General features: G+C 52.1%; 1 protein-coding gene across 6 annotated transcripts in view; it reads left to right on the top strand.

The window, feature by feature from the left end:
* The window catches only part of AHNAK (AHNAK nucleoprotein), a 50,967-nt gene extending 31,629 nt beyond the window's left edge, over nt 1-19,338 (top strand). The window contains exons 5-6 of one of the 6 annotated variants that reach the window (XM_038764829.1): nt 377-10,433; nt 13,005-19,338. In XM_038764829.1, the coding sequence (XP_038620757.1) occupies nt 377-10,433; nt 13,005-18,898 (15,951 nt within the window). In that variant the 3' untranslated portion in view covers nt 18,899-19,338. Of the gene's footprint in view, nt 1-376 lie in introns of all 6 variants that reach the window. The other 5 variants (XM_038764828.1, XM_038764830.1, XM_038764827.1 and 2 more) reach the window with 5 other exon arrangements.
* The last annotated feature ends 1,670 nt before the right edge of the window (nt 19,339-21,008 follow it).

The raw sequence follows: 21,008 nt of genomic DNA, 5'->3' as shown, positions 1-21,008 counted from the left end.
TAGAAGCATCTCAATTGGATGTAGGCATATTAGCGTTTTTACGATTTCCTTGCCAAGGATCCTGTTTTTGAATAAGTCTCCTGGATTGAAAATTCCCTTCCTCTGAGGCCCCACGGCCAAGGGACTTTCTCCTCGCAGTAGTCCCTTGGGATCTGCTCTTTCCCACCTGAGATCCTCCGGCTCAGTCTTGCTTCTTTCCGTCTTCAAAGCTCACTCTAGCCTCATTCTTTATCCTCTCCATCCCCAGTCAGCTTCCGTGGGTCTTCATTTGGAGGCCTTATCTCCCCACCCCCGGGATTCAGTCTGGTGATTTTAGCCCTTCTTAGCTGCGAGCCGTGGTGCGAAGCCTCTCCGGGGTGGGTGTGTCTCTTTGCAGAGCGGGGATGATGAGGAGTATCAGAGGATCTACGCGACCAAGATAAAACCGCGGTTAAGGTCGGAGGACGCGGCGGAAACGGAGCCGGGCGAGATGCAGAGTCGCACCATCACGGTGACCCGGAAGGTCACGGCCTACACCGTGGATGTGACCGGGCGGGAGGGAGCCAAGGACATTGACATCCGGAGCCCCGAGTTCAAGATTAAGATCCCAAGGCACGATCTGCCGGAGCTTTCCAAGGTGGATGTGGAGACGGTACAGGGGAAGACGGTGATCAAGCTGCCCCAGGGCTCTGGGGCAGCCACTCAGATCACAGATTACAATGTCGACCTGAGGTCTGGGGGCATTTCTGCTTCCGGACCAGAGTGTCAAGGAGCTGGGATAACTGGCTTTGGCCTTTCGAAGCCCCAGGTCACTCTTCCGGGGGCGCAGGGGGGAAAAGCGGGTGTCCAGATCAGTGAAAAGGGCCTCAAGTTGGAAGGGCCATCAGTCCACCCCAAAGTCCCAGCTTCCCTGGATTTAGGAGGCAAAGGGGGTGTCATTTCTGGGGCAGGAATCCAGGCTCCCAGAATGGATAGCTCATCGTCTTCAGCCGGAAGTGGGACTCTCCCGGCGCCACCCACGGAGAATGGCAGTAAAGGGACGGTTAAAATCCCCACCCTGAGGATGCCAAAGTTTGGCTTCTCGGCAGGGTCTCAGGGTCAGGCACCAGAAGCGGGATTTAGTGTTTCTGCCCCGGGCTTCTCTGCTGGGTACAAGGGTGAGGGACCCGGCTTGGCCGGGGCCGGGACCGTCCGGGCCCCTCAGCTGGAAGTCACAGTTCCGTCGGTCAGCGTCGAGGGGTATGAAGGGAAGCTGACGGGTGCCAAGATCACGGGGCCGGCCCTCCAGGGCGACCCCAGGGTCTCCGCTCTGAACGTGGAAGGCAGCGTCAAGGGCCCTAGCGTGGACCTGGGGACTTCAGAAGGTTATGGGGTCGGGGCTGGGGGGAAACTCAAGCTGCCCCAGATGAAAGTCCCCACGTTTTCGGTTTCGGGCGCCAAAGGAGAGGGACCTGGCATAGATATCACACTCCCCTCGGGTGAAGTGAATCTCCCAGGGGTCACGGCGGGAGTGGGCATTGAGGGGCCAGAAGGGAAAGGCCCCAAGGTCAAGGCCCCGGATCTGATCATCCCCAAACCCAAGATCTCCATGCAGGATGTGGACTTGAGCCTCAGATCCCCAAAGCTGAAAGGAGACATAAAAGTGGCCACCCCGGGGGTTCAGGGGGATGTGAAAGGACCTCAGGTGGCTATCAAAGGCCCTAAAGTGGACATCGAAACACCTAGTTTCGGAGGTCTGGAAGGTACGGTGAAGGGCCCCAAATTCAGCGGCTCCCCTTCAAAAACCTGCAAAATCTCCATGACCGACGTGGACTTGAATCTGACAGCACCCAGACCGAAAGGAGACGTGGACGTTAATCTCCCGAAGATAGAAGGGAAGCTCACGGGCCCGGAGGTTGACGTCAGAGGTCCCAGCGTAGACATCGGGGCCCCAGAAGTCGACGTTCAGAAACCGGACTGGAACCTGAAAATGCCCAAGATGAAAATGCCCAAATTTGGAGTGCCGGGGTTCAAAGGGACGGCACCGGAGGTGGATGTGAATCCGCCCCAAGGGGCCATCAACGTTTCAGGGCCCCAGGTTAGCATCGAGGCCCCGGGTATCAGTGTCGAGAGTGCAGAAGGAAAACTTAAAGGGCCCAAATTTAAGATCCCCGAGGTGGATTTGCACGTGAAAGGCCCAAAGGTGAAGGGCGAGTACGACGTAACGGTTCCCAAGCTGGAAGGGGAACTGAAAACCCCAGATATCGACTTGAAAGGTCCCAAGGCGGACATCGGCGCTCCAGACGTGGAGGTCCACGGGCCAGACTGGAACCTGAAGATGCCCAAGGTGAAAATGCCCAAGTTCCACATGCCGGGCTTCAGAGGAGAGGGACCGGATGTGGATGTGAACCTGCCCAAGGGAGACATTGACATTTCGGGGCCCAAGGTGGACGTGGGGGCTCCGGACCTTAGCATCGAAGGTCCCGAAGGGAAGTTGAAAGGTCCCAAGTTCAAGATGCCTGAGATGAATATCAAGGCCCCAAAGATCTCGATGCCAGATGTGGATTTGCATCTGAAAGGACCCAAGGTCAAGGGAGAATATGAGGTCAGCGCCCCAAAGGTAGAAGGAGAAATGAAAGTTCCCGATGTGGACATCAAGGGACCTAAACTGGACATCAGTGCTCCGGATGTGGACGTTCATGGGCCAGACTGGAGCTTGAAAATGCCCAAGATGAAAATGCCCAAGTTCAGCATACCAGGGTTCAAAGGGGAGGGGCCACAAGTGGATGCGAGTCTGCCCAAGGGAGAGATTGACATTTCAGGCCCCAAGGTGTCCATCGAGTCACCGGATATAAATATCGAAGGCCCGGAAGGAAAATGGAAAGATCCCAAGTTTAAGATGCCCGAAATGCATGTCAAGGCCCCAAAGATTTCCATGCCAGATGTAGATTTGCATGTGAAAAGCCCTAAAGTGACGGGAGAATACGATGTGACTGTTCCAAAGCTGGAAGGGGATCTGAAAGGTCCCCAGGTGGACATCAGCGCCCCAGACGTGGAGGTCCACGGGCCGGACTGGAACCTGAAGATGCCCAAGGTGAAAATGCCCAAGTTCCACATGCCGGGCTTCAAAGGCGAGGGCCTGGATGTAGATGTGAATCTGCCCAGGGGAGACATTGACGTTTCTGGTCCCAAGGTGGACATCGATGCTCCGGATGTGACCATCGAAGGTCCAGAAGGGAAACTTAAAGGACCCACATTTAAGATGCCCGAGATGCACTTCAAGGCTCCCAAGATCTCAATGCCCGATGTTGACCTGAATCTCAAGGGGCCTAAAGTGAAGGCGGATGTGGATGTTTCAGTGCCGAAAATAGAAGGTGAGGTGAAAGTTCCCGACGTGGACATCAAAGGCCCCAAGGTGGACATCAGCGCCCCAGACGTGGACGTCCACGGGCCGGACTGGAACCTGAAGATGCCCAAGATGAAAATGCCCAAGTTCCACATGCCGGGCTTCAAAGGCGAGGGCCCGGATGTGGATGTGAATCTGCCCAAGGGAGACATTGACGTTTCTGGTCCCAAGGTGGACATCGATGTTCCGGATGTGGCTATAGAAGGTCCAGAAGGGAGTCTTAAAGGACCCAAATTTAAGATGCCCGAGATGCATTTCAAGGCCCCCAAGATCTCAATGCCCGATGTTGACCTAAATCTCAAAGGGCCTAAAGTGAAGGCGGATGTGGATGTTTCAGTGCCCAAAATAGAAGGTGAGGTGAAAGTTCCCGACGTGGACATCAAAGGCCCCAAACTGGACATCAGCGCCCCAGACGTGGATGTCCACGGGCCGGACTGGAACCTGAAGATGCCCAAGATGAAAATGCCCAAGTTCCACATGCCGGGCTTCAAAGGCGAGGGCCCGGATGTGGATGTGAATCTGCCCAAGGGAGACATTGACGTTTCTGGTCCCAAGGTGGACATTGGTGCTCCGGATGTGACTATAGAAGGTCCAGAAGGGAGTCTTAAAGGACCCAAATTTAAGATGCCTGAGATGCATTTCAAGGCTCCCAAGATCTCAATGCCCGATGTTGACCTGAATCTCAAAGGGCCTAAAGTGAAGGCGGATGTGGATGTTTCAGTGCCCAAACTAGAAGGTGAGGTGAAAGTTCCCGACGTGGACATCAAAGGCCCCAAACTGGACATCAGCGCCCCAGACGTGGACGTCCACGGGCCAGATTGGAACCTGAAGATGCCCAAGATGAAAATGCCCAAGTTCCACATGCCGGGCTTCAAAGGCGAGGGCCCGGATGTGGATGTGAATCTTCCCAAGGGGGACATTGACATTTCTGGTCCCAAGGTGGGCATTGGTGCTCCGGATGTGACAATAGAAGGTCCAGAAGGGAACCTTAAAGGACCTAAATTTAAGATGCCCGAGATGCACTTCAAGGCTCCCAAGATCTCAATGCCCGATGTTGACCTGAATCTCAAGGGGCCTAAAGTGAAGGCGGATGTGGATGTTTCAGTGCCCAAAATAGAAGGTGAGGTGAAAGTTCCCGATGTGGACATCAAAGGCCCCAAGGTGGACATCAGCGCCCCAGACGTGGACGTTCACGGGCCGGATTGGAACCTGAAGATGCCCAAGATGAAAATGCCCAAGTTCCACATGCCGGGCTTCAAAGGCGAGGGCCCGGATGTGGATGTGAACCTGCCCAAGGGAGACATTGACATTTCTGGTCCCAAGGTGGGCATTGATGCTCCGGATGTGACTATAGAAGGTCCAGAAGGGAACCTTAAAGGACCCAAATTTAAGATGCCCGAGATGCACTTCAAGGCTCCCAAGATCTCAATGCCCGATGTTGACCTGAATCTCAAGGGGCCTAAAGTGAAGGCGGATGTGGATGTTTCAGTGCCCAAAATAGAAGGTGAGGTAAAAGTTCCCGATGTGGACATCAAAGGCCCCAAACTGGACATCAGCGCCCCAGATGTGGACGTCCATGGGCCGGACTGGAACCTGAAGATGCCCAAGATGAAAATGCCCAAGTTCCACATGCCGGGCTTCAAAGGCGAGGGCCCGGATGTGGATGTGAATCTGCCCAAGGGAGACATTGACATTTCTGGTCCCAAGGTGGACATCGATGCTCCGGATGTGACTATCGAAGGTCCAGAAGGAAAACTTAAAGGACCCAAATTTAAGATGCCCGAGATGCACTTCAAGGCTCCCAAGATCTCAATGCCCGATGTTGACCTGAATCTCAAGGGGCCCAAAGTGAAAGGGGATGTGGATGTTTCGGTGCCCAAAATAGAAGGTGAGGTGAAAGTTCCCGACGTGGACATCAAAGGCCCCAAACTGGACATCAGCGCCCCAGACGTGGACGTCCACGGGACGGACTGGAACCTGAAGATGCCCAAGATGAAAATGCCCAAGTTCCACATGCCAGGTTTCAAAGGAGAGGGCCCGGATGTGGATGTGAATCTGCCCAAGGGAAATATTGACATTTCTGGTCCCAAGGTGGACATTGGTGCTCCGGATGTGACTATCGAAGGTCCAGATGCTAAATTCAAAGGACCCAAATTCAAGATGCCCGAAATGAACATAAAAGCTCAGAAGATCTCTATGCCAGATGTTGGCTTAAATCTGAAGGGCCCGAAGGTCAAGGGAGAGTATGATGTTGAAGTTCCAAAAGTAGAAGGTGAGATGAAAATTCCCGATGTGGACATCAAAGGCCCCAAGCTAGACATCAGCGCCCCAGACGTGGACGTCCACGGGCCGGACTGGAACCTGAAGATGCCCAAGATGAAAATGCCCAAGTTCCACATGCCGGGCTTCAAAGGAGAAGGACCGGATGTGGATGTGAATCTTCCCAAGGGAGACATTGACATTTCCGGTCCCAAAGTGGACGTTGCTGTGCCGGATCTTAATGTGGAATGCCCAGATGCCAAACTCAAAAGTCCCAAGTTTAAAATGCCCAGCGTGCATATGCCTAGTATGCATTTACAGACCCACAAGATCACGATGCCTGATGTCGGGCTTAATTTGAAATCACCAAAACTGAAGGGGGATGTAGACGTTTCTCTTCCCAAAGTAGAAGGCGAAGTGACAGGACCTCAGGTTGATCTGAAAGCTCCCAAAGTGGATGTAGACGTTGGCGACATCGAGCTTGAGTGTCCAGAGGGAAAACTGAAGGGCCCCAAGTTTAAGATGCCGGACATGCATTTCAAAGCCCCCAAGATCTCCATGCCTGACGTAGATTGGCATTTGAAAGGCCCGAAAGTGAAGGGGGACGTGGATGTTTCTGTGCCCAAAGTAGAAGGGGAGGTGAAGGTTCCCGATGTGGACATCAAGGGCCCCAAGGTGGACATCGGTGCCCCAGACGTGGACGTCCACGGGCCAGACTGGAACCTGAAGATGCCCAAGATGAAAATGCCCAAGTTCCACATGCCGGGCTTCAAGGGGGAGGGACCGGACATGGATGTGAATCTGCCCAAAGCGGATATTGACATTTCCGCACCCAAGTTAGATATTGACACTCCCGATTTGGACATTGAGGGACCTGAAGGAAAATTGAAAGGTTCTAAATTTAAGATGCCAAAACTGAATATTAAAGCTCCCAAGATATCCATGCCCGACGTCGACCTGAATTTAAAAGCCCCCAGACTGAAAGGGGAGATGGACTTGTCAGGTCCTGAGATGGAAGGGGATTTGAAAGGACCCCAGGTTAATATCGAAGGCCCCCAGGTGGACGTAGATGTGCCCGATGTTGATTTGGAATGCCCAGAGGCTAAATTGAAGGGCCCCAAATTTAAGATGCCGGATATGCATTTCAAAACCCCGAAGATCTCCATGCCCGACATGGACTGGCATTTGAAAGGGCCGAAAGTAAAGGGGGACGTGGATGTTTCTGGGCCAAAGCTGGAAGGGGATTTGCAAGGGCCAAAAGTTGAAATCAAGGGTCCCAAAGTGGACGTGGAGGGCCCCGATGTTGATTTTGAATGCCCAGATGCTAAACTGAAGGGCCCCAAATTTAAGATGCCAGACATGCATTTCAAAGCCCCAAAGATCTCCATGCCCGACGTGGACTGGCATTTGAAAGGCCCGAAAGTGAAGGGGGACGTGGATGTTTCTGTGCCCAAAGTAGAAGGGGAGGTGAAAGTTCCCGACGTGGACATCAAAGGCCCCAAGCTGGACATCGACGCCCCAGATGTGGACGTTCAGGGTCCAGACTGGAACCTGAAGATGCCCAAGATGAAAATGCCCAAGTTCAGCGTGCCGGGGTTCAGAGGGGAAGGACCGGATGTGGATGTGAATCTGCCCAAGGCGGAGATTGACATTTCAGGTCCCAAGGTGGACATTGAAGCTCCAGACGTGAGCATCGAAGGTCCAGAGGGAAAGCTGAAAGGTCCCAAGTTTAAGATGCCCGAGATGCACATCAAGGCCCCCAAAATCTCCATGCCGGATGTTGACTTCCACTTAAAGGGGCCTAAAGTCAAAGGTGAGGCGGACATTTCAGTACCCAAACTGGAAGCAGATGTGAAAGGGCCCGAATTTGATGTTAAGGGCCCCAAATTGGATGTGGATGCCCCAGATATAAACGTTGAAGGTCCAGAAGGAAAATGGAAAGGGCCCAAGTTTAAGATGCCCGACATGCATTTCAAAGCGCCCAAAATTTCCATGCCTGACATAGACTTGCATTTAAAAGGCCCCAAAATGAAGGGAGACGTTGAAGTAGCCGTTCCCCAGATAGAGGGAGAGTTGAAAGGACCACAGGTAGACCTGGCGGGACCTGACGTAGACATCGAAGGCCCTGAAGGGAAATTGAAAGGCCCTAAATTCAAGATGCCAGAGATGCACTTCAAAGCTCCCAAGATCTCCATGCCAGATGTGGACTTACATTTGAAAGGCCCCAAAGTGAAGGGGGACATGGATGTTTCAGTGCCCAAAATAGAAGGGGAGGTGAAAGTTCCCGACGTGGACCTCAAGGGCCCCAAGGTGGACATCAGCGCCCCAGATGTGGACGTCCACGGGCCGGACTGGAACCTGAAGATGCCCAAGATGAAAATGCCCAAGTTCCACATGCCAGGCTTCAAAGGGGAGGGACCGGATGTGGATGTGAATCTGCCCAAGGCGGAGATTGACGTTTCCGGACCCAAGGTGGACATCGATGCTCCGGAGGTGAACATTGAAGGTCCTGAAGGGAAATGGAAAAGTCCCAAGTTTAAGATGCCGGAGATGCACATCAAAGCTCCCAAGATTTCCATGCCAGATGTGGATTTACACTTGAAAGGTTCTAAAGTGAAGGGCGATGTGGATGTTTCTCTTCCAAAAGTGGAAGGGGATTTGAAAGGCCCCAATATTGACATCAAAGGCCCCCAGATGGACATCAGTGCACCTGATGTAGATGTTCATGGCCCAGACTGGAACCTGAAGATGCCCAAGATGAAAATGCCCAAGTTCCACATGCCGGGCTTCAAAGGGGAAGGACCGGATGTGGATGTGAATCTACCCCAGGCAGATATTGACATCTCAGGGCCCAAGGTAGACATCGATGCTCCAGATGTGAACATCGAAGGTCCAGAAGGGAAATGGAAAGGCCCCAAGTTCAAAATGCCCGAGATGCACATCAAAGCCCCGAAGATTTCTATGCCCGATGTAGATTTACATTTGAAGGGTCCTAAAGTGAAGGGGGATGTGGATGTTTCTCTTCCAAAGCTGGAAGGTGACTTGAAGGGTCCAGAGTTAGATATTAAGGGTCCCAAACTGGATATTGATGCCCCAGATGTTGACATTCATGGACCAGAAGGGAAGTTAAAGATGCCTAAGTTTAAAATGCCCAAATTCAGCATGCCAGGGTTTAAAGGAGAAGGGCCGGATGTAGATGTCAGTCTTCCCGAAGGAAACATAGATGTCTCTGGACCCAAGGTGGACCTCGAGGCTCCAGACATTAGTATTGAAGGTCCAGAAGGAAAGCTTAAAGGCCCCAAGTTTAAGATGCCCGACATGCACTTTAAGACTCCAAAGATTTCCATGCCTGACATAGACCTCAATCTGAAGGGACCTAACCTGAAGGGAGATGTGGACGTGTCTCTTCCCAAATTGGAAGGTGATTTGCAGGGTCCAGAATTGGATATCAAAGGTCCCAAACTCGATATCGAAGCCCCAGATGTTGACATTCATGGGCCAGAGGGAAAATTGAAGATGCCAAAATTCAAAATGCCCAAATTCAGCATGCCAGGATTTAAAGGAGAAGGGCCGGATTTGGATGTGAATCTTCCAAAAGGAGACATCGATATTTCCGGTCCCCATGTGAACCTCGATGCTCCGGATATTAACATTGAAGGTCCGGAAGGGAAGCTAAAAGGTCCCAAGTTTAAGGTGCCGGAAATGCACATAAAGACTCCGAAGATTTCCATGCCTGATGTGGACCTCGATCTGAAGGGACCCAAACTGAAGGGAGATGTGGAGATTTCTGGACCGAAGTTGGAAGGTGATCTGAAAGGTCCCGAGGTGGATATCAAAGGCCCAAAACTGGACGTCAGTGCTCCAGACGTGGACGTCCATGGACCAGACTGGAGTCTAAAAATGCCCAAGATGAAAATGCCCAAATTCAGCATGCCAGGATTCAGAGCGGAAGGTCCAGATGTTAACGTCAACCTGCCCAAAGCAGACATCGACGTTTCGGGTCCTAGCGTAGACATCGATGCTCCAGACGTGAATATCGAAGGTCCTGACGGAAAGTGGAAAAGTCCGAAGTTTAAGATGCCCGAGATGCATTTTAAGACTCCCAAGATCTCTATGCCAGATATTGACCTTAATCTCAAGGGACCCAAATTGAAAGGGGATGTCGATGCTTCCATTCCCACATTGGAAGGAGATCTTAAAGGTCCCGAGATTGATATCAGAGGCCCTAAAGTCGATATTGAAGCCCCAGATGTGGACGTTCACGGCCCGGACTGGAACCTGAAGATGCCCAAGATGAAAATGCCCAAGTTCAGCATGCCGGGGTTCAAAGGGGAGGGGCCGGACGTGGACGTGAATCTGCCCAAAGCCGATATTGACATCTCAGGACCCAGAGTGGACATCGAAGCTCCAGACATAAGCATCGAAGGTCCGGAGGGAAAATTGAAAGGCCCCAAATTTAAAATGCCCGAGATGAACATCAAAGCCCCCAAAATCTCTATGCCGGACTTTGACCTAAATCTCAAAGGTCCCAAAGTGAAGGGTGATTTGGACGTTTCTGTGCCCAAGGTGGAAGGAGAGATTAAAGTTCCCGACGTGGACATCAAGGGCCCCAAGCTGGACGTGAGCGCCCCAGACGTGGACGTCCATGGGCCGGACTGGAACCTGAAGATGCCCAAGATGAAAATGCCCAAGTTCCACATGCCGGGGTTCAAAGGCGAGGGACCGGACGTGGATGTGAATCTGCCCAAGGGAGACATTGACGTTTCCGGACCCAAGGTAGATATCAGTGCTCCCGATGTGAATATCGAAGGTCCTGAAGGGAAATTGAAAGGCCCTAAATTTAAAATGCCAGAAATGAACATCAAAGCTCCCAAGATTTCCATGCCTGACTTTGACCTGAATCTGAAAGGCCCAAAAGTGAAGGGGGATGTGGATGTTTCTTTACCGACACTGGAAGGTGAGGTGAACGTTCCTGATGTGGACATCAAAGGCCCCAAGCTGGACATCAGTGCTCCAGATGTGGACATCCATGGGCCGGACTGGAACCTGAAGATGCCCAAGATGAAAATGCCCAAGTTCAGCGTGCCGGGCTTCAAAGGGGAAGGACCCGATGTGGATGTGAATCTGCCCAAGGGAGACATTGACATTTCAGGGCCTAAGTTGGACATCGAGGCCCCTGACCTTAGCATCGAAGGTCCCGAAGGGAAGTTGAAAGGTCCCAAGTTCAAGATGCCCGAGATGAATATCAAGGGTCCGAAGATCTCGATGCCAGACTTTGACCTTCATCTCAAGGGTCCCAAAGTTAAGGGAGATATCGATGTGTCTGTTCCCCAGCTAGAAGGAGATTTGAAAGGGCCATCCATTGACGTCAAAGGCCCTACCCTAGATATCGATGCCCCGGATATTGACATCCATGGTCCAGAGGGCAAATTAAAAGGTCCCAAACTCAAGATGCCTGACATGCATGTAAATATGCCCAAGATCTCCATGCCAGAGATTGACCTGAACTTGAAAGGCTCAAAGCTGAAGGGTGATGTGGATGTCTCCGTCCCCAAAGTGGAAGGCGATTTTAAAGGCCCTAAATTAGACGTGAAAGGTCCAGAAGTTGACATAACATCCCCCAAACTCAGCGTTGAGGGAAAACCGAAGAAGTCCCGTTTCAAGCTCCCCAAATTTCATTTTTCTGGGGCCAAAGTGCAGACGCCCGAGGTCGATGCCAAACTCAAGAAGCCAGATGTTGACCTAGGTGATGCCAAAGTTGATATTAACGCCCCTGATGTGGAAGTGCATGGGAAAGTGAAGGGATCAAAATTCAAGATGCCTTTTCTGAGCATTTCTTCACCCAAAGTTTCTATGCCAGATGTAGAGTTAAATTTGAAAAGTCCCAAAATCAAAGGAGACGTGGAAATTGCTGCCCCAAGCCTGGAAGGTGATTTGAAAGGTCCAAAGGTGGCTATTAAGGCACCAGATTTGCACCTCGAAGCCCCAGACGTGGATGTCCACGGGCCGGACTGGAACCTGAAAATGCCCAAGATGAAAATGCCCAAGTTTAGTGTGCCGGGGTTCAAAGGGGAGGGACCGGACGTGGATGTGAATCTGCCCAAGGGAGACATTGACATTTCAGGCCCCAGAGTGGACATCGAAGCTCCGGACGTCAGCATCGAAGGTCCCGAAGGGAAGTTGAAAGGTCCCAAGTTTAAGATGCCCGAGATGAATATCAAGGCCCCCAAAATCTCCATGCCTGACTTCGACTTGAATCTGAAAGGTCCCAAAGTCAAGGGGGATGTGGACGTTTCCCTTCCCAAGGTGGAAGGAGACCTGAAGGGCCCCGAAATTGACATCCAAGGGCCCAAGCTGGATATCGAGGCCCCGGACGTAGAAATCGAAGGTCCAGATGGGAAACTGAGAGGCCCGAAGTTTAAGATGCCGGATATGCACTTCCAAGCTCCGAAAATCTCCATGCCGAACATTGACCTGAACCTGAAGGGTCCGAAGCTGAAGGGAGATGTGGATCTCTCTGGGCCCAAGTTGGAAGGAGATCTTAAAGGTCCAGAGATTGATATCATAGGCCCTAAAGTCGATATTGATGCCCCGGACGTGGACGTTCACGGCCCGGACTGGAACCTGAAGATGCCCAAGATGAAAATGCCCAAGTTCAGCATGCCGGGGTTCAAAGGGGAGGGGCCGGACGTGGACGTGAATCTGCCCAAAGCCGATATTGACATCTCAGGACCCAGAGTGGACATCGAAGCTCCAGACATAAACATCGAAGGTCCGGAGGGAAAATTGAAAGGCCCCAAATTTAAAATGCCCGAGATGAACATCAAAGCCCCCAAAATCTCTATGCCGGACTTTGACCTAAATCTCAAAGGTCCCAAAGTGAAGGGTGATTTGGACGTTTCTGTGCCCAAGGTGGAAGGAGAGATTAAAGTTCCCGACGTGGACATCAAGGGCCCCAAGCTGGACGTGAGCGCCCCAGACGTGGACGTCCATGGGCCGGACTGGAACCTGAAGATGCCCAAGATGAAAATGCCCAAGTTCCACATGCCGGGGTTCAAAGGCGAGGGACCGGACATGGATGTGAATCTGCCCAAGGGAGACATTGACGTTTCCGGACCCAAGGTAGATATCAGTGCTCCCGATGTGAATATCGAAGGTCCTGAAGGAAAATTGAAAGGCCCCAAGGTGGACATCAGCGCCCCAGATGTGGATGTTCACGGACCGGACTGGAACCTGAAGATGCCCAAGATGAAAATGCCCAAGTTCCACATGCCAGGGTTCAAAGGAGAGGGACCAGATGTGGATGTGAATCTGCCCAAGGGAAACATTGACATTTCTGGACCCAAGGTAGATATCAGTGCTCCCGATGTGAATATCGAAGGTCCTGAAGGGAAATTGAAAGGCCCCAAGGTGGACATCAGCGCCCCAGATGTGGACGTTCATGGGCCGGACTGGAACCTGAAGATGCCCAAGATGAAAATGCCCAAGTTCCACATGCCCGGCTTCAAAGGAGACGGACCGGATGTGGATGTGAATCTGCCCAAGGCGGAGATCGACGTTTCAGGACCCAAAGTGGATATCGAAGCTCCAGACCTTAATATTGAAGGCCCGGAAGGGAAGTTGAGAGGTCCCAAATTTAAAATGCCTGAGATGAATATCAAGGCCCCAAAGATCTCGATGCCAGACTTTGACCTGAACCTCAAGGGCCCCAAAATTAAAGGAGATGTCGACGTGTCTGTTCCCCAGCTAGAAGGGGATATTAAGGGCCCTAAGCTTGATATCGACGCACCCGATCTTGATATTCATGGACCTGAAGGGGCGTTAAAGGGCCCCAAATTTAAAATGCCTGACCTGCATCTTAAGGCTCCCAAAATCTCCATGCCTGATGTTGACCTGAATCTGAAGGGTCCGAAGCTGAAGGGAGATGTGGATATCTCTGGGCCCAAGTTGGAAGGGGATCTGAAAGGCCCTGATTTCGATCTCAAAGGCCCCAAGGTGGACATCGGGGCCCCGGACGTGGACGTCCATGGCCCGGACTGGAACCTGAAGATGCCCAAGGTGAAGATGCCCAAGTTCCACATGCCGGGGTTCAAGGGAGAGGGGCCGGATGTGGATGTAAATCTGCCCAAAGCGGACATTGACGTTTCTGGCCCGAAAGTAGATATTGAGGCTCCAGATGTGACTATCGAAGGTCCCGAGGGAAAAGTGAAAGGCCCCAGATTCAAGATGCCCGAGATGCACTTCCATGCCCCCAAAATCTCCATGCCAGACTTTGACTTGAACTTGAAAGGCCCCAGGGGGAAGGGAGATATCGACGTTGCCCTCCCCAAAGTGGAAGGAGATCTGAAGGGGCCCGAAATGGATATCAAGGGCCCCAAACTGGATATCGAGGCTCCCAATATCGATATTGAAGGCCCAGAAGGGAAAGTAAAGGGCCCCAAGTTTAAGATGCCCGAGATGCACTTCCATGCCCCGAAGATCTCCATGCCAGATTTTGACTTGAACCTGAAAGGTCCCAAAGTCAAAGGAGATGTCAACGCTTCCCTCCCCAAGGTGGAAGGAGATTTGAAGGGCCCCGAAATTGATCTTAAAGGCCCCAAACTGGAGGTGGGCGTGCCCGACGTTGATATCGAGGGTCCGGAAGGGAAACTGAAGGGCCCTAAGTTCAAAATGCCGGATATGCACTTCAAAACTCCCAAAATCTCCATGCCAGACTTCGACTTAAACCTGAAAGGCCCTAAGGTAAAGGGGGATGTAGATGTTTCTGCTCCCAAGTTGGAAGGAGAGCTGAAGGGGCCACATGTGGATATCCAAGCTCCAGAGATTGACATTGAAGGCCCTGAAGGAAAACTGAAAGGTCCGAAATTTAAGATGCCTGATATGCACTTCAAAACCCCCAAGATCTCCATGAGTGATATCGACCTCAATCTGAAAGGCCCTAAAGTTAAGGGAGACGTAGACATTTCCATTCCCAAGTTGGAAGGAGACTTGAAAGGCCCTCAGGTTGACCTCAAAGGACCCAAGGTTGACATCGATGCACCCGAGTTTGATATTGATGGCCCCGAAGGGAAACTGAAGGGCCCTAAGTTTAAAATGCCCGATTTGCATCTGAAAACCCCAAAGCTCTCCATGCCCGACGTCGATCTGCATTTGAAAGGACCGAAGGTCAAAGGAGATGTGGACGTTGCTCTTCCTAAAGTGGAAGGGGATCTGAAAGGCCCAGAGGTGGACATCACAGGCCCCAAACTGGACATCGGTGCCCCGGATGTGGACGTTCATGGACCGGACTGGAACCTGAAGATGCCAAAGGTGAAAATGCCCAAGTTCCACATGCCAGGGTTCAAAGGGGAGGGACCGGACGTGGATGTGAATCTGCCCAAGGGAGACATTGACATTTCAGGCCCCAGAGTGGACATCGAAGCTCCGGACGTCAGCATCGAAGGTCCCGAAGGGAAGTTGAAAGGTCCCAAGTTTAAGATGCCCGAGATGAATATCAAGGCCCCCAAAATCTCCATGCCTGACTTCGACTTGAATCTGAAAGGTCCCAAAGTCAAGGGGGATGTGGACGTTTCCCTTCCCAAGGTGGAAGGAGACCTGAAGGGCCCCGAAATTGACATCCAAGGGCCCAAGCTGGATATCGAAGCCCCGGACGTAGAAATCGAAGGTCCAGATGGGAAACTGAGAGGCCCAAAGTTTAAGATGCCGGATATGCACTTCCAAGCTCCGAAAATCTCCATGCCGAACATTGACCTGAACCTGAAGGGTCCGAAGCTGAAGGGAGATGTGGATCTCTCTGGGCCCAAGTTGGAAGGAGATCTTAAAGGTCCAGAGATTGATATCAAAGGCCCTAAAGTCAATACTGATGCCCCGGACGTGGACGTTCACGGCCCGGACTGGAACCTGAAGATGCCCAAGGTGAAAATGCCCAAGTTCAGCATGCCGGGGTTCAAAGGGGAGGGGCCGGACGTGGACGTGAATCTGCCCAAAGCTGGTATTGACATCTCAGGACCCAGAGTGGACATCGAAGCTCCAGACATAAACATCGAAGGTCCAGAAGGGAAACTGAAGGGCCCTAAATTCAAGATGCCCGAAATGCATATCAAGACACCAAAGGTTTCCTTGCCGGACGTTGACCTGAATTTGAAAGGGCCGGACGTGAAGGGAGATTTCGATGTGTCCGTTCCGAAGGTCGAAGGTCACCTTACGGGTCCAGGTCTAGACATTGAAGGACCCGGTGTCAACCTGAGCGGTCCGAAGTTGAAAATGCCATCACTGGACATATCCGGGCCCAAAATGACTGCCCCTGATATTGACTTACATCTGAAGTCCCCTAAATTTGGTGTTTCCGGACCCAAGTTGGAAGGTGGGGAATTGGACCTCAAGGTGCCAAAAGCTCACGTCGAAACACCAAGTTTGGACCTGCACGTTGACAGTCCAGAGATAAACATCGAAGGGCCAGAAGGCGGTGTGAAAATCCCCAAATTTAAGAAACCCATATTCGGATTTGGAGTAAAAAGCCCCAAGGCCGACATCAAGACCCCATCGTTAGATGTTTCGGTTCCAGAAGGAGAATTGAACGTTGAGGCTCCGGATATTAATATTGGAGGTAAAGGAAAGAAGAGTAAGTTTAAAATGCCTAAGCTTCACATGAGCGGCCCTAAAATCAAAGGGAAAAAACAGGGATTTGATGTGAACGTCCCAGGCGGCGAAGTCGACGCCCACCTGAAGATGCCAGATTTTGACGTCAACGCGGCCGGCCCCGACGCGGCTCTGAAAGTCGATGTGAAATCTCCCAAAACGAAGAAGCCGATGTTTGGAAAAATGTACTTCCCAGATGTAGAATTTGATATTAAATCTCCGAAGTTCAAAGCCGAGGCCTCGCTTCCCAGCCCCAAGTTGGAGGGCGAAATCCACCCCCCTGATCTGGAGATCTCTTCCCGAGGGATTAAGGGTGGCGTCAAGTGTCCGGGCCTAGACGTCGGGTCGGTCGGGGTCAGCGGGGGCCTTCCCGGCGTTCACGTGGAAGGGCCGGACGCTAAACTGAAGGCGCCCAAGTTCAAGATGCCCGGAGGGACCGTCGATATCGCTGGGCCAAAACTTGAAGGGGATTTGAGAGTACCCGGCGTGGAAGCAAACTTAAACGCCCCCGATGTCAACATCGAAGCTCCCGATGCCAAATTCAGAGCACCTTCGTTTGGCATTTCGGCTCCCAAAGTCTCCCTCCCAGACCTGGATGTTCAGGTGAAAGGACCAAAGATAAAGGGTGAGGTTCCCAAAGTGGAACTGGAAGGGCCGGACGTTGATTTGAAAGGTCCAGAGGGGAAAATTCAATTTCCCAAGTTTTCTATGCCCAAGATCGGCGTCCCGGGGCTCAGAGCGGAGGCCGGGGGAGCGGATTTCCACGCCCAGCTCCCCTCCGTCGAGGGAGGCATCAGCATGCCGGATGTCAAAGTCCAAGGGCCCGAGGTGACCCTGAAAGGCCCCAAAGGGAGCCTGCCTTCAGGACACCTCTCCATGCCCCAGGTCTCCGGACCTGAGCTCGATCTGAATTTGAAAGGACCAACCCTGAAAGGAAATCTGGGTGTTTCAGCGGAGGGAGGGGTGAAAGTGCCCGGTGCCAAGGTCGACCTGGGGACCCCGAAGCTCAGCGTCCAGGGGCCCGGGGTCAGTTTGACAGGACCAAACCTGAAGGGAGGCCTGGATGTTTCGGGTGACATCAAGGGTCCGAAGATGGGGGTGGAGGCCCCTCACCTCGGCTTGGAGGCTCCGGGAGGCGCCATAACTCTCCCCCAGATGAAGCTGCCTCAGTTTGGCATATCTGCCCAGGGGCCGGACTTGGACGTGAACGTGCCGGGGCCGCCGCAGGTGACCGGAGAGCTGAAGGGGCCCGGGATGGATGTTAACCTCGGGGGTGGAATTGCTCACGTGGATCTGAAAGGGCCTCACGTCTCTGCCCCACAAATCTCCTCCCCGGATGTGGACTTCAACCTGAAAGGACCAAAGCTAAAGGGAGGCCTCGGGGCCACCGTCGATCTGAAAGGTTCCAAGGTGGGCGGGGAGCTTCCCAGCGTTAGCCTGCAAGGCCCGGGAGGAAGCCTGCAAATGCCCAGTTGTCAGGTCCCGAGGTGTGATGCCCAACTGCCCGATGTGAGTGTGAAACTCCCAACGGGGAAGCTGTCTGGGCCCGAGATCAAAGGAGACCTGCCAGGCTTGGGCCTAGATCTCCGTGGGGCGGCTCCTGGGTTGAGCGTGAAGGGGCCTGAGTTCTCGGGGTCAGATGTAGGGGTCAGCTGGGAGGGCCCGAAAGTCAAAGGGGGACTGGATATTTCTGGAAATGTCCGCGCCCCGGAGGTCAGCGTGGGGGGAGGTCACATCAGCATCAAGGGGCCGGGCGGAGAATGGAAAGGGCCCCAGGGCTCGTGTTCTGCTTTCGACGTGGACTTGCCCAAGATCGGTGGGGGGATCCAGGTTTCGGGACCAAAGGGGGAAGGAGGGGTGAAAGGAGCCCAGCTTGGGCTTCAGGGTCCCGGAGTGTGTGTGTCTGGCCCTCAAGGCCACGTGGAGGGCGGATCTGGAAGAGTAACATTCCCCAAGATGAAGATCCCCAAGTTTACCTTCTCCGGTCGGGAGCTGGTGGGCAGGGAAGTCGGGGTGGACGTGAACTTCCCTAAAGCGGAAGCCAGCTTCCAGGCTGGAGCCGGGGAAGGGGAGCTGGAAGAGGCAGAAGGGAAGCTTAAAAAGTCGAAAATCAAAATGCCCAAGTTCAATTTTTCCAAACCCAAAGGGAAGGGGAGCGGGTCGGGATCCCCCGAAGTGTCCATTTCTGGGTCGAAAGGAGATCTGAAGAGCTCAAAGATCAGCTTAGGGTCCCTGGAAGGGGAGGCTGAGGGAGAAGCGTCTTCACCCAAGGCCAAGTTCTCGTTGTTTAAAAGTAAGAAGCCACGGCATCGCTCGTCCTCCTTTAGCGACGAGAGAGAGTTCTCGGCGCCTTCCACTCCGACGGGAACCTTGGAGTTCGAGGGTGGTGAAGTGTCCCTGGAGGGTGGGAAGGGCAAAGGGAAACCCGGCAAGCTGAAATTTGGCACCTTCGGCGGCTTGGGGGCAAAGAATAAAGGTCACTATGAGGTAACCGGTAGCGATGACGAGGCGGGAAAACTTCAAGGGAGTGGGGTGTCTCTGGCCTCCAAGAAGTCTCGGCCTTCTTCCACCTCCAGCAATGACAGTGGAACGAAGGTTGGGAGCCAGTCGCCAGAGCAGACAGCAACCAGAAAGTAAGACTCGAGGGTCAGCGTGTGTGTGTGTACATGTACATATATATATATATAGACATCAGCCTTCTGTGTGTTTGTATATAAACTTCAGAGGTGGTCAGCCCATCAACCTCAGCAATAAAATGAAGGCTTGGTAGGGAGATATCAGCCTGCTGGGCTCCCTAAACCTAAAGTCGAGGGGTGAAAGCTCAGAGTCCTCGGGAGCCTTGACATGAGTAGGAGGTGAATTTTTTTCCCAGTTCGTCCAGTGTATCTGCAGAGTCAACAGTATTTGCCTTTAAGACTTCAGTGTGTGCCTTCAGCGCTCAGAGCATCTGTTTACTAAGCCAGCTTCTGTGTTTATAATTTCATTGTTACCGAACATTTACAGTGTCGGGTTTGTGGAAATCCTTTTTTTTTTTTTTTTGGTTTTGTTTTGTTTCCATTTTCATTACTTTTTTGGCTTTTGTTTGCAGGGAACGGGGAGGGGAAGGGTGAGGTTGGGGTGGGGGGGAGGGGTTGGATTCAGTCTCCCATTGCTGCCCTAAGAATGGATCTGTTCCAGACACTGTATTCCATCGGAGTTGGCAGAGGGGAATCCGTTTCCTGGGCGGTTGGGGATTTTTATTATTTTTTGTGCCTTTGGCATTGGGTGGTTCCCAGAAGGTGGTGGTTCCAACCAGTCTCGGTGCTGTAGGTGAGAGGGAAGTTTGCGAATCGTGGCGGGTGGAACTAAGCCATTTCCAGCGTCTCAGCGTGGGGTTTTGATTCTTTGTATCGTGAGATAGAAGAGTTAGCTGAGTGGCTGGGCCTCCATTGGTGGTGGCTCTTTTCCTGGTATTTGTTACAATTTCTTATAACAAACATTATCTTGATTTAGGAAACCATCCAGCACTTTAATGGCCAATTAATTGAGAATGTAAGACGATCGATTGTGTAAAATGCCAATAAAATTGTTTATTAACCTGGATCCCCTGTGTCTCTCGAGTCCATCATCGTAGAGAAAAGTTGGAACCCACCCAATGCTCTTTAGCTTGCGTCCCCATGGTGGCATTGAGACTCTCAAACTTGCCAAAAGCCCATTTTCCTTACTGACAGTGACGGCGCTTCCACGTGGGAGATTGTGCTCATTCCCTGCCTTGGCACTATTTAGATTTGTCGTTGTTGGTAATGGTATTTGTTAAGCGCTTATTATGTGCCAGGCATTGTATTACGCCCTGGGGTAGACACAAGCTGATCAGGTTGGACCCAGCCCACGTGGGGCTCACAGTCTTCATCCCTGTTTGGCAGATGAGGGAACTGAGGCTCAGAGAAGTCAAGTGATTTGCCCAAGGTCACGCAGCAGACAACTGGTGGTGGGAGGTTTAGCACCCAGGTCTTTCCGACTTCCAGGCCTGTGCTCTACCCATGAGGGTAAGCTGTTTCTCTAGAAAAAATTGATATTAACGCTCCTGATGTGGAAGTTCATGGGCGAGTGAAGGGATCAAAATTCCAGATGCCCTTTCCGAGCATTTCTTCACCCAAAGTTTCTATGCCAGATGTAGAGTTAAATTTGAAAAGTCCCCAAATCAACAGAGACGTGGAAATTGCTGCCCCAAGCCTGGAAGGTGATTTGAAAGGTCCAAAGTTGGCTATTAAGGCACCAGATTTGCACCTCGAAGCCCCAGACATGGACGTCGACGGGCTGGACTGGAACCTGAAAATGCCCATGATGAAAATGCCCAAATTTAGCGTGCTGGGGTTCAAAGGGGAGGGATCGGACTTGGATGTGAACCTGCCCAAGGGAGACACTGAGGGTAAGCTGTTTCTCTAGAAAAAGGGATAAGAAGAGGGTCTGCTTCAGGAACTTAGGGTTCATTCATTCATTCAATCGTATTCATTGAGCGCTTACTGTGTGCAGAGCACTGTACTAAGCGCTTGGGAAGTATAAGTTGGCAACCTATAGAGACGGTCCCTACCCAACAACGGGCTCACAGTCTAGAAGGGGGAGACAGACAACAAAACAAAACATGTGGACAGGTGTCATCAGAACAAATAGAATTAAAGCTAGATGCACATCATTAACAAAATAAATAGAATAGTAAATATGTACAAGTAACATAAATAGAGTAATAGACCCGTACAAACATATATAC

The sequence above is a fragment of the Tachyglossus aculeatus genome, chromosome 22 (assembly GCF_015852505.1).
Source record: "Tachyglossus aculeatus isolate mTacAcu1 chromosome 22, mTacAcu1.pri, whole genome shotgun sequence".
In the NCBI taxonomy this organism is placed as follows: Eukaryota; Metazoa; Chordata; class Mammalia; order Monotremata; family Tachyglossidae; genus Tachyglossus; species Tachyglossus aculeatus.
Note: the sequence above shows the minus strand (reverse complement) of the source record. Positions and strands in the feature narration are given on the sequence as shown.